Source organism: Hylobates moloch, unplaced genomic scaffold (genome assembly GCF_009828535.3).
Source record: "Hylobates moloch isolate HMO894 unplaced genomic scaffold, HMol_V3 SCAFFOLD_18, whole genome shotgun sequence".
In the NCBI taxonomy this organism is placed as follows: Eukaryota; Metazoa; Chordata; class Mammalia; order Primates; family Hylobatidae; genus Hylobates; species Hylobates moloch.
The window spans coordinates 10894871-10920072 of record NW_026652293.1 but is presented as its reverse complement, the minus strand read 5'-3'; the positions used below and the strand labels follow the sequence as shown (position 1 = coordinate 10920072).

General features: G+C 45.5%; 2 protein-coding genes and 1 pseudogene across 6 annotated transcripts in view; 1 reads left to right on the top strand and 2 right to left on the bottom strand.

Moving 5' to 3' along the window:
• Window positions 1–4924: 4924 nt before the first annotated feature.
• On the top strand, window positions 4925–6167 carry LOC131381839 (actin, cytoplasmic 2-like; annotated as a pseudogene).
• Window positions 6168–12264: 6097 nt separating this feature from the next.
• On the bottom strand, window positions 12265–21006 carry RABIF (RAB interacting factor). Its single transcript, XM_032137352.2, has 2 exons — window positions 20647–21006; window positions 12265–12649 (listed from the first exon to the last, which is right to left on the bottom strand). Exons 1-2 carry the CDS (start codon window positions 20770–20772, stop codon window positions 12404–12406), a joined length of 372 nt encoding a protein of 123 aa, XP_031993243.1. The 5' UTR covers window positions 20773–21006; the 3' UTR covers window positions 12265–12403.
• A 1798-nt stretch (window positions 21007–22804) lies between these two features.
• KLHL12 (kelch like family member 12) overlaps window positions 22805–25202 on the bottom strand; it is a 37856-nt gene continuing 35458 nt past the window's right edge. For all 5 annotated transcript variants that reach the window (XM_058430599.1, XM_058430600.1, XM_058430596.1 and 2 more), the window contains one exon: window positions 22805–24660. In XM_058430599.1, coding sequence (XP_058286582.1) covers window positions 24534–24660 — 127 coding nt within the window. In that variant the 3' untranslated portion in view covers window positions 22805–24533. The remainder of the gene's footprint in view (window positions 24661–25202) is intronic.

Genomic DNA, 25202 nt, shown 5'->3' with positions numbered 1-25202 from the left:
TACTGGTTCCTTTCTACCTTTTTTCATAAGTAACCATTTTCTTTTCTTGAGATGGTGTTTCACTCTTGTTGCCCAGGCTGGAGTACAATGGCACGATCTTGGCTCACCACAACCTCCACCTCCCGGGTTCAAGCGATTCTCCTGTCTCAGCCTCCCAAGTAGCTAGGATTATAGGCATGCGCCACCACACCCAGCTAATTTTATATTTTTAGTAGAGATGGGGTTTCTCCATGTTGATCAGGCTGGTCTTGAACTCCCAACCTCAGGTGATCCGTCCACCTCGGCCTCCCAAAGTGCTGGGATTACAGGTGTGGGCCATCGCGCCCAGCTTTTTTTTTTTTTTCCCCCCGAGATGGAGTCTTGCTCTCTGGCCCAGGCTGTAGTGCAGTGGCATGATCTCGGCTCACTGCAACCTCTGCCTCCTGGGTTCAAGCAATTCTCCTGCCTCAGCCTCCTGAGTAGCTGGGATTACAGGTGCCTGCCACCACGCTCGGCTAATTTTTGTGTTTTTAGTAGAGACGGTGTTTCACTATGTTGGCCAGGCTGGTCTCAAACTTGTGACCTCAGGTGATCCTCCTGCCTTGGCCTCCCAAAGTATTGGGATTACAGGCGTGAGCCACTGTGCCCAGCCATAAGTAACCTTTTTTTTTTTTTTCTTTTGAGTTGGAGTTTCGCTCTTGTTGCCCAAGCTGGAGTGCAATGGCATGATCTCGGCTCACCACAACCTCTGCTTCCCAGGTTCAAGTGTCTGTCCTGCCTCAGCCTCCTCAGTAGCTGGGATTACAAGCATGCACCACCACGCCCAGCTAATTTTGTATTTTTAGTAGACAGGGGTTTATCCATGTTGGTCAGGCTGGTCTTGAACCCTGACCTCAGGTGATCTGCCCGCCTTGGCCTCCCAAAGTGCTGGGATTACAGGTGTGAGCCACCACACCCAGCCAAGTAACCATTTTCTTCTTTTTTTCTTTTCTTTTCTTTTTTTTTTTTTTTGTGACGGAGTTTTGCTTTTGTTGCCCAGGCTGGAGTGCAATGGTGCCATCTCGGCTTACTGCAAACTCTGCCTTCCGGGTTCAAGCAATTCTCCTGCCTCAGCCTCCCGAGTAGCTGGGATTGCAGGCATGCGCCTCCATGCCCAGCTAATTTTGTATTTTTAGCAGAGACAGGGTTTCACCATGTTGGTCGGGCTGGTCTTGAACTTCTGACCTCAGGTGATCCACTTACCTTAGCCTCCCAAAGTGCTAGGTTACAGGCGTGAGCCACCACGCCCGGCCCGAGTAACCATTTTCAAGTCTATAATTTGAATTGACCCTTAGATGGCTTCTGAATTAGACAACATTATTCTTTTTCTCAATAAGACTAGTTCCCAAGAGGCTTTTGCCCTCCAATGCCGCCCAGAGAGATGCTGAATTAAACAACCCAAAGAATGAAAACCATCAAGACCAGAAGGAAAATGACAGGTATAAGCTTAGGTCATACAAGCCGAGGGTCGCGTATGTCACTAGCGAGGCATAGACAGCAAATATGCAGCTGAGAAAGGGGACAAGGGGGACTGAGAACCAGCAGGTGCTGGCAAATATGCCTCTGAACCTCAATTTATCCAACAGCCCTGGGCAGGGGCCTCTAACCCCCAGTTCCCATTGAATACAAAGAAACATGAGCATCCCATGACTCCTGGGGCTCAGAAGGCTCAGCAGGAAAAGGAACAACACAGGGAAGGGAAGGAGTGCAAAGGGCACTCACTTGTCTGTGAATCTGAAAACTTAAGAAGCATTTTATAGAGAAAACCATTCCACAATCCTAGAAACATGTTTTTCCATATCATAAACTTCTCTTAATTGGATATAACTCAGACATCCATCAAGTAATCCAAGGAAAGCTATGGACCAAAATTTTTGTTAAAGTCTTTATGGAAGTCTGGATTTTTTAGGGTTTGTGTTTGTTTGTTGTTGTTGTTGTTTTTGAGATGGAGTCTCACTCTGTTGCCCAGACTGGAGTGCAGTGGTGTGATCATGGCTCACTGCAACCTCCATCTCCCAGGCTTAAGCAATTCTCCTGCCTCAGCCTCCCAAGTAGCTGGGATTACAGGCATGCACTACCATGTCCGGCTAATTTTTGTATTTTTAGTAGTGATGCAGTTTCACCATGTTGGCCAGGCTGGTCTCAAACTCCTGGCTTCAAGTGATCCACCCACTTTGACCTCCCAAAGTGCTGGGATTACAGGCGGGAGCCACTACACCCGGCTGGAAGTTTGGTTTTTAAGAAGCCTTTTTCACGTTTTTTTTTTCTCAGTGTCAAATTAGTCTCTAATGTTTCCATTTTACCTAGAACTCACTGAATTGTATAAGAAAAACAAAATCTCGGCCAGGTGCAGTGGCTCATGCCTGTAATGCCAGCAGTTTGTGCGCCTGTATTTCGAGCTATTTGGGAGGCTGAGGCAGGAGAATCGCATGTACCCGGGAGGCAGAAGTTGTAGTGAGCTAAGATCACGCCACTGAACTTTAGCCTGGGTGACAACAGCCAAACTCCATCTCAAAAAAAAAAAAAAAAAAAAAAAAAAAGAAAAGAAAGTTATCCTTGGCATTTGAGTAAGTATGTCAAAGCATAACTATAACTATTTTTAAAACATATATTGTTATGCAATATTGGGACAGCTGGACGTTCTGCTGTCATAGGAGTTTGTTCTTGCAGGCATTACTAAAACATCTTATGGCCATGGGTCGTGACTGGCAAGGAATGTGCCTTGCTAGTTTTAAGCTGGAGTTGATTTTAAAATGGTATCACCCTGGCTTTCCATGCTCCTGTTTCCTTAACCCAATGGTCAACTCTAGTTTTCAAGCAATCCAAAGTATCCTGATAAGCCTGTGTCCTTTCTCTCTATATAACCTCCCCATCCTCCTCCACCACATAGCAATGAAGTGACACTGTGAATTGAAGTAACACCCATCAGTCTGGGCATGGGAGGGATAAAAGAAGTTGGATGGAGAGGCTTTTGTGGGAACAAGAATATCCTGTTAACCTAGTGGTGAAGAATCAAGGTAAACAGTGATAGACCAGGACCATGTTTCAGGATTTATTCTTGAGCCAGTGCCAAGACTGTACAGGCAGTACCTGGCTTTCAAATGGTGGAATTTCTTTCTTTCTTTTTTTTTTTTTTTTTTTTTTGAGACGGAGTCTTGCTCTGTGCCCCAGGCTGGAGTGCAGTGGCGCGATCTCGGCTCACTGCAAGCTCCGCCTCCCGGGTTCACACCATTCTCCTGCCTCAGCCTCCCGAGTAGCTGGGACTACAGGCGCCCGCCAACACACCCGGCTAATTTTTTGTATTTTTAGTAGAGACGGGGTTTCACCGTGTTAGCCAGGATGGTCTCGATCTCCTGACCTCGTGATCCGCCCGCCTTGGCCTCCCAAAGTGCTGGGATTACAGGCTTGAGCCACCGCGCCCGGCCCTTTCTTTCTTATTTTTTTGAGACTGAGTCTCGCTCTGCCACCCAGGCTGGAGTGCAATGGCACGATCTTGGCTCACTGCAACCTCCACCTTCTGGGTTCAAGCGATTCTCCTGCCTCATCCTCCCAAGTAGCTGGGATTACAGGCACCCACCACCATGCCCAGCTAATTTTTTGTATTTTTAGTAGAGACGGGGTTTCACCATGTTGGCCAGGCTGGTCTTGAACTCCTGACCTCGGGTGATCCACCCGCCTCAGCCTCCTAAAGTGCTGGGATTACAGGTGTGAGCCACCGCGCTTGGCCTGGAATTTCTTACAAATACCTTACAACAGTTGCCCAAGCTGAGTGTCGATAGGAGCTTTCTTTTCTTACTGTCTTAGCTTGAAATTTATTTCCCCTTTGACTCAGACAACTGCTGCCTAGGATAGAACCCCCAGTTTCCAGCCAATCCCTATTTTGCATCTCATTTCAGGGCCCATTCAGGACACAGGGGAGAAGGGATGATGTATAAACCCATGGAGCTTCTCACTCTCCTCTTACCTCCTTGAGGCAGTAAGTGTTCCCAGCCCACATTCTATCTCCTCAGTAGTTTCCCTATCATTATGTAAGTCAGAGTTTATCCTGATCCTCAACTTGAAATAGACTGTCTGGGGTCACCAGGTTTGGATTGTGAAGGGACCCTGCCCTCACAGCAGCAGAGGCCTTGCTTCTGGCATTCCACATTAGAACTGTTTGTTATGGCGCTGTGCTTCCAGTACACATATGGGCTTGTCATAGGTTAAAAACTACTCAACATCTATTGTTTCTCTCGGAGGCAAAATGCATTCTAAGTTTCAACTGACTTCAAGTGAATTTGATGGACACTCCTGCCACTTAACTCTAAATTCTGACACCTACAGATTCCAGGAATTTAATTTTCCAAACACAAGAAAATCTTGGTCATAATTGAATGGTTGGTTAGCACATTAGCTGGGCGTGGTGGCACATGCCTGTAGTCCCAGCTACTCAGGAGGCTGACGCACGAGAATCTCTTGAATCTGGGAGGTGGAGGTTGCAGTAAGTGGAGATCACGCCACTGCACTCAGCCTAGGCGACAGAGGGAGACTCTTTCTAAAAAAAAAAAAAAGAAAAAGAAAAAAAAAAGGTTAGCACCTGCTGAGGTTAACATCTTTATTCCCTTACCCTCTGAAGACTTAGCCATGGTCACGACCACACTGAAATACTCTCTCACTAACCTGTATAACTGTTTTCACTGTCTTTTTCAAACAGCATTGAAAAAAAAGTACAGTACCTATTCTGTTTTTTTTTTTTTTTTTTTTTTTTGAAACAGAGTCTTTGGTACTCAGGCTGGAGTGCAGTGGTGTGATCTTGGCTCACCATAACCTCAAGCTCCTGACCTCAAGCAATTCTCCTGCCTTGGCCTCCCAAAGTGCTGGGATTGCAGGTGTGAACTGCCACATCTGGCCCCCCAACTATTCCTGTATCAGAAATGTAACTCGCCCACTCACCACCAGCGCACACTCTGGGTTCTCCCATCACTCCACTGCCTGCTCTTCTGCTGATCACAATGGAAGAAGAGATCGTGGCACTTGTCATTGACAATGGCTCCAGCACATGCAAAGCTGGCTTTGCTGGGTACAGTTCCCCCGAGTCATGTTCCCCTCCATCATCGGGCATCCCCGGCACCAGATGATGGTGGGCATAGGCCAGAAGGACTCCTACCTGGGTGATGAGGCCCAGAGCAAGTGCAGCATCCTGACCCTGAAAGTGCCCCGTGGACCACCACATCATCACCAACTGAGATGACATGGAGAAGATCTGGCACCACACCTTCTACAATTAGCTGCACACGGCTCCCAAGGAGCACCCAGTGCTGCTGCCTGAGGCCCCTCTGAACCCCAGGGCCAACAGAAAGAAGATGACTCGGATTGAGACCTTCAACACCCCAGCAAGGTACATGGCCATCCAGGCTGTGCTGTCCCTGTACACCTCTGGTCACACCACTAGTATTATCATACACAGCCGAGACCCACACGGTGCCCGTCTACAAGGGCTATGCCTTCCCCCATGCCATCCTGCATCTGGATGACTGGCACCTGACCAACCAACCCATGGAGATCTTCAGGGAGCCCAGCTACTGCTTCACCACCACAGCCAAACGGCAGATCGTGCGCAACGTCAAGGAGAAGCTGCGGAAATGGCCACCGCAGCGTCCTCCACCTCCCTGGAGAAGATCTAGGAGCTGTCCAAGTGGTTCCAGTGTCTGGAGGCGCTGTTCCAGCCCTCCTTCCTGGGTATGGAATCTTGTGGCATCCACCAGGCCACTTTCAACTCCATAAAGTGTGATGTGCACATCCATAAGGACCTGTTTGCCAACGTGGTGCTGTCTGGTGACACCCCCGTGTACCTGGGCATCACCTACAAGATGCAGAAGATCACAACCCTGGTGCCCAGCTCCAAGAAGATCGTCACCTCCCCTGAGTGCAAGTCCTTGTGTGGATTGGCAGCTCCATCCTGGCCGCCTTCCAGCAGATGTGGATCATCAAGCAGGAGTAGGATGAATCAAGCCCCTCCATCACCCACTGCAAATGCTTCTAAATGGACTGCAAGCAGACACGTATCATGTGCTTCACGGATTAATGTAGAAGTATAAATTTGCCCCTGGCAAATGCATACACCTCATGCTAGACTCAATAAACCAGAATAAGCCTTTCAAAAGAACTGGTCCTTGAAGCTTGTATATCAGCACCGGATTGTAGAACTTGTTGCTGATTTTGACTTTGTTAACTGTTCCCTTGGTATCTGTCTAATACCCTGTACATATCTTTGATTTATACTCTTAGTACATGTGGCTCAGTAACTTCATGGCTGAGGTGAGGACATGCTTGTGGGAGGGAAGTCTGTGGCTTGATGCGTCTGTGTGACCTGCAGTTTCCTTATCTGTGCAGGTACTAATAATGTGTCAGAGAGCTCAGTGTTCCAGGATTTTCCTTTTTTTTTTTTTTTGAGATGGAGTTTCGCTCCAGTTCCCTATGCTAGAGTGCAATTGCACGATCTCGGCTCACTGCAACCTCTGCCTCCTGGGTCCAGGCGATTCTCCTGCGTCAGCCTCCCAAGTAGCTGGGATTACAGGCATGCGCCACCACACCCGGCTAATTTTGTATTCTTAGTAGAGACAGGGTTTCTCCATGTTGGTCAGGCTAGTCTCAAACTCCCGACCTTAGGTGATCCACTGTGCCCAGCCATTCCAGGATTTTTCTAGAGCCTGGCAAGAGCTCCTGAACCAGTTTCATTTCTGTCTTGCTGGTCTATTAGTGTTAAGTCTTGAGCTAGAAGCAGTTTACATTTACACCTGTAAATTTATTCATTCTTTTAATTTATGTAAGTTTTTTGTACATAATTCTCAAGTTTTAAAGAGATGACCACAAATTTTGGTTTTCCACTGTTATTTACATAAGGAAAAATAAAGTGCTACAGTAAACCAAAAAATAAATATAATTTGCTGTAACCTCTAGCTCCATTTTCAAAAGTCTGCATGAACTTCTTTAAATTAGTCCCATTAAAATAACAGTATTCAGCACAATTTTAAATTCTCTTCAAAACTATTTACTTAACTATTATAAATTTGTCAGACATTAGGCCACGCACCAAGAGCAAATAGGATATTTATTCTGAGTCCTTATGCTTATGAGATTTATCATCCTTAGAAGTGAGGAAGTAGAGTCAGGTGTTTAATTTTTAAATATGTATACACTTAAGAGATAATGGAAATGAAATGCTATCTGATTTTGAAGGGAAGAACTGATGTTTAGAAAAGTGGGCTTTGTATAGAACCACTACTTACATTTTTTTAAAAATCTTACTGTTGCCAGGCATGGTGGCTCACACCTGTGACCCCAGCATTTTGGGAGGTTGAAGCAGGAGGACCACTTGAGGCCAGGAGTTCCAGACCAGCCTGGGGAACACAGTGAGACCCCATCTCTCCAAAAAAAAAAAAAAAAAAAAAAGCCGGGCACGGCAGCATGCACCTGTAGTCCCAGCTACTCATGAGGCTAAGAGGCAGGAGAATCATTTGAGCCTGGGAGTTCGAGGTTGCAATGAGCCACAATCATGCCATTGCGCTCCAGCCTCGGTGACAGAGTGAGGCCCTGTCCCAAGAAAAATAAAAACCTTATTGTGAAAATACATGTTCAAAAAAGTACACAGATGATGTACAGCTCAATTTATTACATAGCAACTATCAAGATTTTTAAATGTAGAACATTACCAGCATTGCAGAAGCTCTCCTCATGCCCCCTCCAAATCATTACTCCTACCTTTATCATAAATCAAGTGTCCATATATATGCATGGGTCTGTTTCTGAGCTCTTTTGTTCCATTAGTCTATTTGTCTATCCTTGTGACAAGCTACACTGTCTGTCCAATAGAAAAATTCTCCCACCTTGTTTTTCTCCATGACTGTCTCAGCTACTCCTGGTCCTCTGCATTTTCATTTAACTTTTACAATCAGTTTGTTGAATTTCACACACACAAACTTTTTGAGTTTTTGACTGGGATTTACTGAATTTATACACCAGTTTGAAGTTGAGATTGTTAACAATATTAGGAGTTAACCAACTTTTTTCTTAAAGGGTTAGGTAAGTATTCTAAGCTTTGTGGGCTGAGGCAGAATTGGAGATACTTATATAACCATTTACAAAACATAAAAACCAGCCAGGTGCAGTGGCTCACACCTGTAATTCCAGCACTTTGGGAGTCCAAGGTGGGAGAATCACTTGAGCCCAAGAGTTTGAGACCAGCCTGGGCAACATGGCAAATCCTGTCTCTACCAAAAATACAAATTAGCCGGGCGTGATGGCACGTGCCCGTTCCCAGCTACTCAGGAGGCCCAGGTGGGAGGCTCACCTGAGCCTGGGAGGTCGAGGCTGCAGTGAGCTGTGATTGTGCCACTGCACTCCAGGCTAGGTAATAGAGTAAGACCCTGTCTCAAAAAAAAAAAAAAGTGAAAACTTTTTTTTAGCTTGAAAGTTTCTAAGTCTCAATAGGTACTGGCCAAATGAATTTGGCCTGTGGGCTATAGTTTCCTGGCCCCATGAATTTGTTTTCTTTTACTTTCTCTCAGTAATGTCATCTAAGATTCTGTGTTATGGTCTTACACATCTACTGTTAGTTATGTCTAGCCCCTAGTTTTCTAGTTCTCTCCTCAGTTGTGCCTAAGCTGCTGTTAAAGCATTCCAGTGAACTTTAAATTTAGAGACAGGGGCTCATCGATGGCCCGGGCTTGAGTATAATGGCATCATCATAGTTCACTGAAGCTTCTAACTCCTGGGCTCAAATGATCCTCTCATCTCAGCCTCAAAAGTAGCTGGGACTACAAGCAGGTGCCACCGCACCCGGCTATTTTATTTATTTTTTGTAGAGACAGGGTCTCACTATGTTGCCCATGCTGGTTCCACTGTATTTTTTCTTTCTTTTTTTTGAGACGGAATCTCTCCCTGTGCCAGGCTGGAGTGCAGTGGCACGATCTCGGCTCGCTGCAACCTCCACCTCCTGGGTTCAATCGATTCTCCTGCCTCAGCCTTCCAAGTAGCTGGGATTACAGGCGTTCGCCACCATGCCCGGCTAATTTTTGTATTTTTAGTAGAGACAGTGTTTCACATTGGCCAGGCTGGTCTTGAACTCTTGACCTCGTGAGCCATCGGCCTCGGCCTCCCAAAGTGCTGGGATTACGGGCGCGAGCCACCATGCCCAGCCAAGGTTTCACTGTATTCTTAATTTTGATTATTGGATTCTTACAAACTCTAGAATTCACTTTTTTGAAAAACATGTCCATGTAGCTGCTGAAATTCCCAAACTAGTATCTCTCCTTGAACATGGTAAGCAGTTATTTTAGTCTGATAGTGCCACTGTCTCTAGCCACTATGGGCCTGCTATCTTGTCTCGCATGCCTGGTTACATCTTGTTGTACTCAGGATACTGTATTAGCAAAATTGTAGAAATAATCTGAAGTTTAGGATAATAATAATATCCTCTAGAGAGGGTTTGTTTGCTTATCCAAAGAGTTTGGGCAAACTACCACTCTGGGATCACCTTAATCTAATTTCAAGGATTAAGATCCGTAATCGGAGGCTGGGCTGCAGTCCCGAGAACCTGTTTCCTACACCGCCTCACCCTTATTCCTGGGGTGCAAAAGACTGAGGGCTTCAACCAAAAGTGAGGGACACCACCAAGTCCATCGCCCTTTCACAGGCCCTGTCCCCTACTTCTGAAAGGCTGCTAAAATCACTGCTAAGCCTCTGAATCGCCTCCAAGTTTGGCAAATGCTCCCAGGAGAACAGTGGCCCTCACACCAAGCCACTTCCCAGGGTTCCCATCTCCTCTGCTGTCCTGGTTTAGCAATTTTTCAAAGTCGTGTCAGCTCTCTTGGTGCCTTCAAACAGATTTCTGAAGTATTCTGTCCAGCCTTTCCAGTTAACCAGTGAGCTGGTCAGTACGAAGGACCTATCCACCATTACCAGAAGCAGAAGTCCTCATAGTTACTCAGTTGCATGTGTAGCCTCATATACTACATGGTGACAATTTGTGAAATGTCAGTACACCACTGCCCATCTTTTATTCTGTGTTTTTGTAAAACCACAGACAATTATGTGGAAAAAATCAGGCCTTTGCAAAATCAACTGCTCTCCCCAATAGAAAACGGAAGTTTCTATACTCGGAGCAGAAAGCACAGGTTGCCTCTATCTACCCACAGCAAATAGCAGCTGATTCACAAGTATGTACTGAGAGCCTATTATGTGTGAGGGAAATGAAGAAATGACATTCGCATTTTATAGCTGACTAGATAATCAGTTGGTTGACCTTAAGCTAAACCCCAAGGTTCAGGTTTCAGCTCTCCTGTTTTTCCAATTTATATATTCTTCCCAAGGACATGCAGAAATCTAATTTCCATTGCTTAAATGCCTTTATTTCTTTCAGATCAAACTGAAAAGGCAGAATAGCAACCGGATATTTTTGGCTACTAGGGCAACGTTTGGCAGTTCTCAAAAAAGGAAACAGAAATGACCGATAGTATATAAAAGTTTCACTAGAAATAAATAAATGCAAATTAAAACAATGAAATACTATGGTTTCCTATTCAAGTCGCTATATATATATATTTTGTTGTTGTTGTTACTGTTGTCGTTTTGAGACAGGGTCTCACTGTTGCCCAGGCTGGAGTGCCAGCGGTGTGATCTTGGCTTACTGCAGCCACCATCTTCGGGGCTCAAGTGATCCTCCCACCTGAGCCTCCCAAGTGGCAGGGACTACAGGTATACACCACCATGACCAGGTAATTTTGTTCATTTTTAAAATAGAGATGGGGTCTCACTATGTTGCCCAGGCTAGTCTCAAACTCAATTTAAAAAATGCTTAGCTTAGGTTCTGGCTTGTGATGTGAGGGGCCATGTGCCCCTAGAGGCATCTACTTGGGTTTTGCTCCTGACTTGGGTGGATCACTCTGTTTTTCTGCAGATGCCATAACAATGGACATGTGACCGTTTGTCGGAAAAACACGGTTCTCTCAATTGCTTACTAAAGCTCATTCAGGCTAATTGGAGAAGGAAGCCACCTTTCCAGGGGAGTAGGTTGGCTGCAAAACTGCGCCCAAGGCCAGCTTGCACTGCAGTGGGGGAGCCCTTAGAAAGTTTGGGGGTAAAGCAATGAGGAGGCAACTAGAAAACAATGGAAGGGATTTCAGATGGTAAGGTTTCTATTTAGTACTTATTTCAATTTTAGGCCTCCTGAATAGTAGAGGTGGTGACAGGAGGATACCTGAAACCTTGGTTATATAATAAACTTCCTTCTACGACGGTGAGTCATTTCAGAATAGAAATGATGGAATAATTGGAAATCAAGTTGAAGGCTTAAACAAGTCTGCTGATGTCAAACTGTCAGAGCAGCCCCGGAGCTATGGAAATTTGTATCCACGCATCTGGATGGAAGTTTGTATCCTGGGTTGGCACAGAGATTACAGTTGAACCAAAACTCCATGAGGACCATGCCCAGTAGGCTCAGTAAACGATACTATCCATTAAAGAAGTCTTGCCTACGAACAAAGGAAGTTACTTGTCCAGATGAGGCAAATTATAAACTTTTGTCTAATGTGGCAAAGGCCTAACCCTCATATCCTACACCCTCCACTCTCATTCTAAGAGAGCCTGAGTAAACAGCCAGGGCTGGGTTTTCCTTGAGTGGCTGCCAGATGGGGTTAAAATCTGCTTCCCACCTTCTAGGCTGTAGCAGTGAGGAGCTAATATAAAAAGAAACTACAAGATTTCAAGGGAAGAGGGACCACACCCATCTTCACAATAAAATGCCATTCTCAACCTAGAGCAGAGGTGCTCAAACACGGTATTAAAGATGCGTCCAAAGTAATGTTTCTGGTTAGTGGTTTAAATACTGAGTTTTGTAAATGCTTTACATTTAGAAAGAATAAATTACTGTAGATCACAAGGGTAGCCATACAACAAAGTCACTCTCAGATATTTGTATGCCTTCTTGAATGAGAAAAAGGCAGACTTTCAACTATTAGTACATAAGCATCTTTTGTTATGTGTCATCATAGCTAAAAGGTTGAATACTGCTCTTCTAGAGCAAGAAAAAGAGGGAGCCCCTGGGCAAAACAGAGCCTAGGCAGAATGCCAGGGAAGAGATGAGATTTTTGGAGGTAAGCACAGTGTCCCAAACTGGGCGAAAAGGGAGCTTAGGAAATGTGATGCAAAGTTAACTAAGCAGGAGGCATGTACTTGAGGCTTTAGGAAGCAGGATTAACCCTCTGCATGTTCAAGTGGACATGCTGGTACTCAGTATTTATATTAGCACAGAGAAGAAGGCAGTGGAACAGTTATACCACATTAAAGGCCAGTTCTTATGGGGAGTAGGTTTATCTCTGGAGGTGGAGCTGAGTACCCCTCCCCTCAGTTACTCATGGGAAACTCGTTCCAAGGCGACATAGAAACTGTTCTTGTCATCTAGGCAATGCCAGCCAATTGGTCCAATTTCACAGTCTGCACAGACCAGAAACTTGATGTTGCCCACGTCCTTGGTGAAGCCCACATTCTCAAAAATGAACATGTCCTCAACCAGCCAGTGTTCCTGGAGGAGATCGCCATCAGGATTGCTGCCGTCAGACAGAGCTGGCTTCTTTCTCATGGAGGGAAGGAAAAGCTGCAGTGGGAGAGAACATAAAGAACGCTGAAGTTGAACTGGCCCAGTTCCATCAACACCCCCATTCTAGGTACACTTCACATTGCTCCCTAGCAGGAATGACAAAAAAAGAGAAGCCCTCTCGTTAAGCTGTAGACGATGATGCTGGGTGGCTCTTCTTTGCCTCTGGTCTCTGCCCTGATTTTTTTTTTTTTTTCGTGAGACGGATTCTCCCACTGTCACCCAGGCTGGAATGCAGTGGCACAATCTCAGCTCACTGCAACCTCCGCCTCCTGGGTTCACACCATTCTTCTGCCTCAGCCTCCCGAGTAGCTGGGACTACAGGCGCCCGCCACCACGCCTGGCTAATTTTTTGTATTTTTTTTAGTAAAGATGGGGTTTCACCATGTTAGCCAGGATGGTCTCGATCTCTTGACCTCGTGATCTGCCTGCCTCGGCCTCCCAAAGTGCTGGGATTACAGGCGTGAGCCTGATTCTTAAGAGAAATGAAAGAGGGGCACCAGCTGGGTGGTCTGGGAACTCGGTTTCACTGCTGTCCTCAACATGAGCCTGACATGGTCCTAGTTTCCCCAGCTCATTATGCTTCAGACACACTGGCTTTCTTGCCTTCCTCAAACAGCATTAGTCTGTTCTGCCCTCAGATCTTGGCATGGCTAGCTCCTCCTCGGTAGTCAGCTCAAATGTAGCCTTCTCAGGAGGTCTTCTCTAACCAAACAACCTGAATTAGCTTTACTTACTGCCCACTGTATTTTTTTTTAAATAGTTTTATTGAGGTATAATTGACATATGAACTGCACATATTTTAAATGCACATCAGCTTGGGCAACATAATGAGACCTAGTCTCTACAAAAAGTAGTTTGAAAAAATTAGCCAGGGCTAGGCATGGTGGTACACGCCTGTAATCCCAGCACTTTGGGAGGCTGATGCAGGAGGATCGCCTGAGCTCAGGAGTTCAAGACCAGCCTAGGCAACATAGTGAGACCCCATCTCTACAAAAAACACAAAAATTAGCTGGCTGTGGTGGTGCACACCTGTAGTCCCAGCCACTCATGGGGCTGAGGTAACAGGATCTCTTGAGCCCAGGAAGTCGCTGAGGATGCAGTGAGCTGAGATCACACCACTGCTCTCCAGCCTGGGCGACAGAGTGAGACTCTGTCTCAAAAAAAAAAAAAAAAAAAAAAAATTAGCTAGGCATGGTGGCAAGTGTCTGTAGTCCCAGCTACTCAGGAGGCTGAGATGGGAGGATCACTTGAGCCGGGGAGATTGAGACTGCAGTGAGCCAAGATCATGCCACTGTACTCCAACCTGGGTGACAGAGTGAGATCCTGTCTCAAAAAGTAATAAAATAAAACGCACAGGTTATTTCACTTTAGCACATGTATACTGGTGAAACCATTATCATAATCAAGATAATGAACACATTCATTTCCCCTGGAAGTCTCTTCATGCCACTCGTACTTGTTTACTTATTGCTTATTTTCTGAAATTATCGTATTAATTTATTGGCTTACTTATTTACCACGTGTGTACCTCAACTAGAACATCAGCTCCTGGAAAGCAAGGAGCTTACCTTGTTCATTACTAGATCTCTAGTGCTTAGAATAGCAACTGGTATAGAGCAGGATCTCAACTATTTGTTAAGAGAATGAACACAGAATATCTGGCTTTGATCTATTCCATCACTGTTAGGGATATACTGGATTTATCTTATAAAAAGAAAAATCTAGTTCTACAATTTGGAATTATTAGCTCTAGGATGCTTGTACCCTCCAACCTATATGACTTCTCAATCATTAGGAGAAGACCTCTGGCACATACACAATTGCTTTAATTTCTTCAATATGGATAGTGTATACACTCTTAGCTGTCCCAGACTACTGCAAAATATCATGCCAGCCAAGTTTGTTACCCCTCTGCTCCTCATATGGCTGCTGTCATATCACTTATTTCCCATTTCCCACCCCACGATATACTTTTTTGTTTTTTTATAATTAGAGATGGGGTCTCTCTACATTGCCCAGGCTGGGTTTGAACTCCTGGGCTCAAGCAATCCTCCAGCCTCAGTCTCCCAAGTAACTGGGGTTACAGTACAAGCCATTGTGTAATACTGTTACTCCAGTCATTCTTTTTGCCTCATGTTAAAGGTGTCCTTAACACTTTGTTCTACCTTAAACAAAAACAGGAACAAGCAGAGGCAAAGAGAGTTAGGAATCAAAATTAAAGAACCAGGAAACCTGAATTCCGGTCCCATCTGTAACTTTCTGTGGGCCTCAATTTTCGTAAATGTATTTCTGGCTTATCCCCTGTACTGTAGGTGTGAAATCTCACACATCTTCACATAGACGGAGTAAACTTCAGTGGACTATTTAAGACATCTAACCAATCAACCAAGAATTCGGTGTATCCAACAAAACAGAAAACTGACTAAAGCATTAGTGTTCAGGAGGTGCCCAAAAAAGAGATCACCACCTTCCCTCTCTCGGTTCCCATTTGTAGCACAAAGCATCACCTGTCCAGTTGTCTCTCCTTTGATTTGTGATTTAAAGGTACTACTATAATTAACGGTCCATTCAAAGCATCATATTGGGTCCTGTTTGCTCTATTCCTCAACATTCCCATTTTAACTTAGACCGTCTAAGTCAGGCCCACAAGACTATACTCATATATATGCATATGTATGTGCATCTCTGCCTGGATCTCAACCTATTCACTGCAATGCCAAGGACCATTGCTAGGGCCAGGAGATTAGCTATAACATCTGGAACATAATGAGGCTTTCTGGATAGACTACTGGGGATGGCAACAAAAAAATTAGTATGTAATTTGAGGCAAACTCAACTTGGTGCGAAGTTGCCAGTGAGATCCCTGACCAGATGGGTTGGTTACCTTTGTTCTGTCAGGACCCCGGCGAATCCTGGCAGCCTCTTCAGAAATAGACAGAACACCACAACTCAGTGAGACTCTGCTGATATACTACTAACAGCACCCTTTTAAAAATAAAATACTACCTTTCTCATTGTAAAAATACATTTTCATCACAGAAATCTTGGCAAGCATGCTATAATACAGATGAGAATAAAAACTGTTACAATACAGAGTACAGTTCTGTTAACTTTTTCGTAATTTTTTCCCTTCTGGGAGTTACTTGTGGTGGTTTCAAAACACATCCAAAAATTCTCTGATAATCCTTCCATCAACAGTGGAGTCCCTATCCCTCTCCTTTGGTCTGGGCAGGCCATGGTGATTGCTTGATGAATATACGCGGTGGAAGTGACAGGCTGGTTAGAAAATGGCATGCAACTTTTGCCATTTCTCATGGGACACTTGCGCTGGGAGCCTTCAGCCACTGTGTTAGAAGTCCGGCTATCCTGATGGTGCCATATGGAGACCAGGCTGGGGGGTCCATGTAGGGACAGAGGTGGCCCCAAATCCTGTTCCAGTGCTCAGGTGTGTGAGCCCTCCCAGCCTACAGGCAGACACGTGACAGAATGACCTTTCTGACTGCCATCACCTCAGAGACCCCCAGTGAGAAATGCCTCGCTAAACCCAGTTGACCCCTAAATTCCTGAGCAAAATACATCATTGTTCGGGCCGGGCACAGTAGCTCATGCCCGTAATCTCAGCACTTTGGGAGGCCGAGGTGGCTGGATCACCTGAGGTCAGGAGTTCAAGACCAGCCTGGCCAACATGGTGAAACCCCCATCTGTACTAAAAAATGCAAAAAATTAGCTGGGCATGGTGGGGGCACCTGTAATCCCAGCTACTCGGGAGGCTGAGACTGGAGAATCTCTTGAACCCAGGAGGCGGAGGTTAGGTGAGCAGAGATCGTGCCACTGGACTCCAGCCTGGGCGACAGAGTGAGCCTCCATCTCAAAAAAAAAAAAAAAAAAAAAAAAAAAGAAAGAAAGAAAGAAAAAGATGCTTAACAGCATCCCTGGCTTCTACCCACTAGATGCCAGTAGCACACCTCCCTCATTCTGACAACCAAAAATGTCTCCAGATATTGCTAAATGTCCTCTGGAGGTCTGGGGGTGTGGGAGGAATTGAGAAACACACTGCTTTAGACTAAAGAACTCTGGAATATCAGATACAGTAAGTGCTAGGCCCTGGATCACCTCAAAGGTAGGATTGGCAGTCTAGTTCTCCAATTGTTCCCATCTGCAGACTACTAGGCTACTCCACTGGGTGGGGCGAGAGAGAAAGCTGTAGGCCACCTCTCACCGGACTCCTTACACACCTTTCTCCAGGCCTTAACGGCTGGGAGTGCTCCTTTAACACCTGCAGAGATGAGTAACAGCCCTGCTGTAATTGCCCTAATGGTGGTTTATCTGCAATATGTCACAGTTATGACAAAAAACAGCTACCCCAAACCTTTATGGGGTTTACCCCAAAGCTTTAGTTAAGGAGCTCAGCATCTCAGAAGCTGCTTGTTCTCTGTAAGGATGGAACTGTTTTTTCCCCACCTTAAAATGTGTGACACAGAGCAGGGAAAGGACTAATAAATAACTGGTTAGAATCTTCCATGAAATTTCCTACCTTCCATTTACGTCATGTCCTAGAAGTTATATTTTTGCTGAAATTAGTATTGGAGAAAAGAAGGAGAAAACAATTAGGACTGAGAGTAAGGAGAACACTGGGTTGGATTACAGCTGAGTTGCTCGAGTCCAGAAAAAGGGATAGGATTCTTCCAACAGTTCTTTCTCAAGAAATAGGAAATTTCCAGAAATATTGAAGCCATTGTTAAAAAACACAACCAAAAAAAAAAAAAACAACACACCTTTTAGCCTTTTTAAAAGAGGGAAAACATTTTAAAACACATAAAACGCGTTAAAAAAATTCTTAGGCCCCTTTCTAGAATAGGGGCCACTGTGTTCGTTGAGAAACAAAAAGAAATGTAACATATATAATTTAATTTGCTCACACAATTTTTGGCAAAATCAGTTTAAAATAGTATCAAACAAGAATTAAGAATTTTGACTGGTTGGAAGCTGCAGTGAGTCATGCTTTTGACAGAGCACAACGGGGAACGGGGAGGGGAGGGGAGGGGAGGGGGGGGGGGGAGGGAAGGGAGGGGAGGGGAGGGGGGAGGGGAGAAGGAGGGGGAGGGGATGAGAGGGGAGTGGGAAGGGAAGGGAGGGGAGGGCAGGGCAGGGCAGAAGGTAGGTCCTGCCGGGCGCAGCGGCTCACCTAGCCAACATGCTGAAACCCCATCTCTACTAAAAATACAAAAATTAGCTGGGCATGGTGGCATGCACCTGTAATCCCAGCTACTTGGGAAGCTGAGGTAGGAGAATCACTTGAACCCGGGAGGTGGAGGTTGCAGTGAGCAAAAAAAACATAGCCCACGCCTGTAATCCCAGCTCTTTTGGGAAGCTGAGTTGGGCGGATCACTTGAGGTCAGGAGTTCAACAACTGCCTGGCCGACATGGTGAAATCCCATCTCTACTAAAAACACAAAAATTATCTGGGCGTGTTGGTGGGCACCTGTAATCCCAGCTACTTGGGAGGCTGAGGCGCAAGAATTGCTTGAACCTGGGAGGCAGAAGTTCAAGATTGCACCACTGCACTCCAGCCTTGGCAACAGAGTGAGACTCCATCTCAAAAACAAAAGAAAAGAAAGATCCTGGCCAGGCACGGTGGCTCATACCTGTAATCCCACCACTTTGGTAGGCCAAGGTGGATGAATCACTTGAGCCCAGGAGTTGGAGACCAGCCTGAGCAATACAGTGAGCGCGTCTATGTTTTTTCTGTGTGTGTTTTTTTTTTTTTTTTTTTGAGGCCCGAGTCTCGCTCTGTCACCCAGGCTGGAGTGCAGTGGTGCAATCTTGAACTTCTGCCTCCCAGGTTCAAGCGGTTCTTGCGCCTCAGCCTCCCAAGTAGCTGGGATTACAGGTGCCCACCAACACGCCCAGATAATTTTTGTATTTTTAGTAGAGATGGGATTTCACCATGTCGGCCAGGCAGTTGTTGAACTCCTGACCTCAAGTGATCTGCCCAACTCAGCTTCCCAAAAGAGCTGGGATTACAGGCGTGGGCTATGTTTTTTTTTTTTTTTTTTTAAAGGAAAAAAAAAGAATTTTAAAACAAACTATAAACTCCATTTAGAAGTCTCTTAATTTACGTCAGTTTATAAAATTAGACAAAACCTTGCCATGGAAAAGGAGTATGGGAACTAACCTATATTATGGGCTATATACTAGGCACAGTGCTGAGGCCTTTATACAAATTCTTCCCTCTATCATCATCTTCACTTTACAACAACTTGTCCCACTCGCGGCCGGCATACGGCTCAGAACGGCTTTGAATGCGGCCCAACACAAATTCGGAAACTTTCTTAAAACATTATGAGATTTTTTTTTTTGCAATTTTTTTTTTATTTTTATTTTTTTAGCTAATCAGCTGTCGTTAGTGTATTTTGTGTGGCCCAAGGCAAGTCTTCCAATACGGCCCAGGGAAGCCAAAAGACTGGACACCCCTGTTTTACACAATAAGCAAGCTGCATCTCATGGAGGTTAAATAACTCCTTTTTTTTTTTTTTTTTTTTTTGAGATGGAGTCTCGCTCTGTTGCCCAGGCTGGAGTGCAGTGACTCAATCTCCGCTCACTACAACCTCCGCCTCCCAGGTTCAAGCGATTCTCCTGCCTCAGCCTCCCGAGTAGCTGCGATTACAGGCTTGTGCCATCACGACCAACCAATTTTTGTATTTTTTTTTTAGTAGAGATGGGGTTTTGCCATGTTGGCCAGGCTGGTCTCACACTCCTGACCTCAGGTGTTCCACCCGCCTCGGCCTCCCAAAGTGCTGGGATTACAGGCATGAGCCACCGCACCCAGCCTAACTCTTTGAATGTTAATGAATGATAAAGTCAGGACTCAATTCCATGTATGTTTTAATTCCAAGATCCAAGTTCTTTCCACTGACTCCGTAACGCCACTACCTTCGTAAAATTAATTGAGAACTCTACTCCTAAACCTTGGAAGTCTTAAAAGAACCCCGGGACCTCCACCAATCTCTAGATCAAAAGTCATCAAAATACCTACAAAACAACAGACGCAGATTCCTTTTTTTCCTCCTTTGATGAAAGGCTGTTTTGGAGGAATAGGTGCTTCTTGCTCTTCTACTAGACATTACACTTCACGATCTGTTCAACCACGTGAAATAAAATGATTTGCATATTTTTAGAAATAATTTTGAATGATAGGATGTGCCTATGGTTGAAATGACATTATATTTGCACTTCGACACAGTTTACCGAAATAAATTTTTTTTCAACTTTCTCACTTGCGATGATGGTGGTAGGAAGGGTATTAAAATCCCTAAACTGAAGGGAAAAACAAGTTTTTCTTCGAAATTTACTTCCAGGACGTCAGGGATCTACTGCACTTGAAATATGATTCATCTGGAAAACCAGAGGCTTCCAGTGCCTCGGTAAAGTGGGTAGGTTACCAGGGTTATTTTGTCCCCTACACCAGTTGTTCCTGGGGATCCTCTGTGGAGCAGATAGGTGCCCATCATAAACGAGACGGTAAATTCAGGACTGGCGGGTGGGGTCTGAAGTGGGACAGGAACCCAGCCACACCCGCGGTGAGCGGCGGCCGAGAGGCACCTGCCGGGTCCTGCAAGCTGGCGGGAGCTCCGGGAGCCGGAATGGGGCGCCTCCGTTCCACGCGCCCGCGGAGCAGCGGCCCTGGAAGGCGGCGGGGCGCACGGCCCGCGCTCGAAGCGGCCCCGGGGGCAGAGGGCCGGGCTGGCTGGGCCGGGTGGCCCAGGGAAGGGTTCCCGCGGCAAAAAAGATGCCGGGGCGGGACCCGGTTCCCTCCCTAGCCTTGAGCGGCCCCAGGGGTGGAGCCTCGCCGAGATGAGGCCCAAGGGGCGGGGCTTAAGGCCGCGCGAGGAGGGCGCGGTCTCCGGAAATTCAGGAGGCGGGGTTCAGATTCTGACCGCGGCGGCTCTTCGGGGAGACTGCGGATGTAAACGGCCTCCAACCTGCTTCCCTACCTGTCGGCGAGAGAAGAGAGCGGTCCCTGGCTGCAGCACCCGGGAGCCGCAACGCTGGCACAGCACCGCCTTCCGGTTTCGGCCCTCGGCTGACACTAACTCGCTCAGCTGCTCCGCTGGTTCCATTGCCGCCGCCGCCACAGGCTCCTCAACCACGGCTGCGCAGACGCTGTCTCTGCTGGCTCGTTCTTCACTGCGCTGGCGCGACTTGGCAGAGGCGGGGCGGCGAGCGGACGGCCACTACGTCTCTGCGCAGGCGCCCGCTTCCCCGCTCTGGACTCTACTGCGCAAGCGCCTTCATTTATTGCCTAACCTAAGTGGCTAGGTGTCGGCAGGCTTTGTGACAGGGACACTTCTTGGCACCAGTGACACATCTCCATACCCACCTGGTCACTGGGCTTCACTTAATATTAAAACCTAGACAAATCATTAGGTTGACCTTATTGTTTAGTTTTCTGAGATCTGAATTTAGTCTCCTGAATAAATGGGGACATTATTGGGGGCAATGTGAAGGGAATCTGGGTCGCATTTCCCATCAAGTTTTGGCCACATTAGCTTCTTCTATAGGAAACTACTTAGAGGGGCATGTATCTTTTCGGTATTGGAAAAAGATGCGTGGAAGCTTTAATTGCTGGTCTCTTCTACTCATTGTGACCATTTACTATGCGGCAAAACGTGTCAAAGCACCTTTAGATACTTACTAAATCATCAGTTTCCTTACGGGGTTGGCACCCTTGTGCACAAAATGAGAAAGCTAAAGATCAGAAAGGTTGCAGCACAACTCTAAAGCCACTGCTCTTAATTAACTAGGATTGTCAGGAAAGCAAGATTATTTGAGACAGAACAGTATTATCTATGAACAAGGGTGAGAACAAATTTAGGAATGGTTAGTAGACCACTGTGCCTGACCCACATTATACGTGGGGAGAAGTGGTCGTAGAGGTAGGTAAGGCAGAGTGGGCCCAGAGCTCCATGGCTTTAATGTCATGCTAAGAATTTAACATTAATAACACGAACAGTGGGAATCTGTGGAATTTTAGGCCAGAAATAACTGTTCGATATTTACTGTCTGCTGTATGTTAAGTACTGTAATGATCCTATCTGTGCTTCAGAAAGATAACCTATGACTAAATAGAGGGGCTAGACTGAAGAGAGGAAAAAGAGTAGAGGTAAGTATCAGGTAGCTATTACTTCATGAGTCTAGCTCAGAAAGGCCCTGAAGCTAGCAGAGGGAACAAAGATATGGGAATGGACTTGGAACAATTAAAATTGTACAGAACTTAGAAACTAGCTGGATGTCTGTATTGTGATGGGGGTGACACAAAGCAACTGCTGGTTTTCCTAGGTTAGATAACTAAGTAGCTGGTTGCCAGTTATGGGAGCTTAAAAAAATAAGATGAACCACCAAATTAGGGGTATCTCTTGTGTATGTATGTGAGCACATGAGTGTGTAAGATTGTGAAAAGAGTGAAAAAGGAGCTGTTTTACATGTTGATTTTTCTGTAGAACATTCCATTGTGGCTTCTGTGTATGAACTATTTGTGAAGTTGGTCTGAAACTCATTAGTCAGCACTGAAGACAGCATAAGAGCCATCAGTCCTTCACCCTCCCCTGGATCTCTTCCTGAGAAAGGAAAAGCCACGTTTTATAGGCTTTGGTTTAATTAGCAGGTGCAATCCATCTGCCAAAGTTGGCAGGCATCTTTTAAGGAAAATAACTTCCTCATGTGGCTCCTCCTTCCTTTTGCTCTGGAAGCATCAGGATTGTTGCAGTTTTGCAGGCCTTCTGCATAGCTGTTTTTATCACATGCCATAATTCAAAGCAAATGGAAAAAAGGACTGGTGTGACTGAAACCCTAAAATTCAAGTGGGTGCTAAGTGAATTCAAGATGTCTTTTCTTTATTCCTTTGGTTTTCAAGTAACTCCAAGCGTGAGAGGAGCTAATGAATATGGCAAATCAGGTAAATATTTTAGTGATGATAATCTCCGAAGTGTAAAGTGGCTACCTCTTACCTGTGTCTAACAGAGAAACAGCAGAACTAGTTGACAAACACACAAAATGAACAGCTTGAAGAGGTAGGAGCTACGGCTAATCCCTACATCTTTCCCTCCCAAATATCTACTAAAGGCAATGTTGGTTAGCCACAAACTCTCGGCATTTGAGACCGTTGATTTTTAATATTTTCTTAAAAAAATACAAAGGAAATTAACTCTGTAGGTCAATACAACTCAGGGAAAGAGGGAAAAATGGAATTTCAGAGCAAAGATTGTTTACGTTATCACATTTCCACACTCCTAATACCCATAAAACAAGAATTTCACTACATGACACAGAGGAACATTGAATGATAGCTCAGAAATGTTGATAGCTGAGGTACTGAAACTAACAAAAGGATTTTGGTTGTCCTTGATTATTCTGTCCTGTGATGAATAAAATCTACACTAAAGGACAGCTAAGGAAAACTTATAGCAGAAAAAAGACAAAATGTACCAAACACAGCAGTACAAACCACTCCTTGGCAGAAGTGTGCTTCTAGAAGAATGGGGCAGTAATCAGGTAGCTGAACTACTAGGCTACTGTCACTCCCAGCCCATCCCCAAATAAATAGTGTGGAAGTGTAATAGTGTAGTAGTATTTGATTCAACAAAGGCTTTCACCCCCATTCAAGGCAAACATTGCCATGGCTAGATGAGCCCTGGCAGGTAATAAGACGACTGTAAAATCACAGGTACTTCTAGTTTATCCCCAGTTATACTGAACTCCCACATTGATGTCATCTTCTCTCATCCCAACATTTGTTCACTCTTTTATGCTGTCTCCAGTGTGAAAGACCTTGGGGAAATAAAAAGATCCTTCAAATAATATACCCTTCTCAGTCTTCCAGGTTATGTAATACTTCAGTGCTGTTCTAGGTTCATTCACAATCCATCAAATTCAGTTTAATTCACTTATTCTAACTTCAATTCTGATATACAAACCCTGACCTCCAAAAGAAGTGTCAGATGAGAGGCCGGGCGCGGTGGCTGACGCCTGTAATCCCAGCACTTTGGGAGGCCGAGGCGGGTGGATCATGAGGTCAAGAGATCGAGACCATCCTGGCCAACATGGTGAAACCCCGTCTCTACTAAAAATACAAAAATTAGCCGGATGTGGTGGCAAACACCTGTAGTCCCAGCTACTCAGGAAGCTGAAACAGGAGAATCACTTGAACCCCGGAGGTGGAGGTTGCAGTGAGCCGAGATTGTGGCACTGCACTCCAGCCTGGGTGACAGAGTAAGACTCCATCTCAAAAAAAAAAAAAAAAAAAAAAGTGTCAGATGAGTCTCTCTCTCCCTTGTCTCCAAAGTTTTTTGGGGCTCTCCCTTTTGTTTCCCTCTAGAATGGAACTGTGTTGCCCTTAGCTATCTGCAGATGAGAAAATGTAGTCGTTCCTGGGAAAAAAAAAAAAAAAGACTTGGATTTTACCAAGTTTACTTAAATTGGTATCTTTCCAATTACCTAGGCTGGATATTGCCCATATCTAGTAGGCTATACTCACCTTAGTTCTTTGCAACATATGAGGCACAACATACATATAGTACACCAAGCATGTGGTAAGTTAGAAATGACAGGGAAGTGCTCCCCAAAGCAGTGGGAGAGGCAGTGTGGTCTCTCACATCCATTCAATGTGCATTCTTTTTCCTGGAATATCTGTTACCTACCCTTCTCAGGAACAAGAACCAGGACGACGGGGAGTATGTGTCAAATAAGCACAATCATCACGCACTGGTGCCTGTAATCACCCTGTGCACATAGTGAGAAACAGACATTCTGGAAAGGAGTTTTGATTCTCCCACTAACTGTCCACTGGACTGGTCACTAGCTCTGGGTGGTGCTCCAACAATGGTCACTTCTCGCGGAGAACACAAACACCAGCATCACAGCGCTGGGTTCCCATGGATGTCACGACTTCCCAGCTGTCGATGATAGGGTCATAACATTCAATGCTACTTAGCAGGGAATTACCATCATATCTGAGTGGGAAAGAAGCAAAAGAAAGAAATGAGTCAGCTGCGTGCAGTGGCACGTGCCTGTAATCCCAGCTATGCAGGAGGCTGAGGTAAGAGGATTGCTTAAGCCCAGGAGGGAATTTGAGACCAGCCTGGGCAACATGGTGAGACCCTGTCTCAATAAAATCTAAAGAAAGAAAGAAAGAAATTTGCCTTCTATTCCTTTCCACAAAAGTCCTTCATTAAGGCTGCCACTGGAGGCCAGGCATGGTGACTCTCGCCTGTAATCCTAGCACTTTGGGAGACTGAGGTGGAAGGACTGCTTGAGCCCAGGAGTTGGAGACCAGCCTAGGCAACATAAAAACCTAGTCTGGCACAGCAGCGTGCACCTGCGGTCCTAGCTACTCTACTCAGACTCCCGCCTGGGTGACAGAGCAAGACTCTGTCTCTAAAAAATAAAAAAAATCAAGTTGCCACTGGAGATGTCTACCCCTACCCAAGTCTTGTCTCCATCCAAAAATGAGGATCAGATCACATAGACTCTTGCTCTGGCTACATATTGAGTC

Excerpts from the sequence above, each read along its gene's own strand:
- RABIF (XM_032137352.2), bottom strand. The coding sequence starts at position 20,772 with ATGGAACCAGCGGAGCAGCTGAGCGAGTTAGTGTCAGCCGAGGGCCGA. Across the intron at positions 12,650-20,646 it reads CTCTCTTCTCTCGCCGACAG|CTTTTCCTTCCCTCCATGAG; the intron begins GTAGGGAAGCAG and ends CTCCCACTGCAG.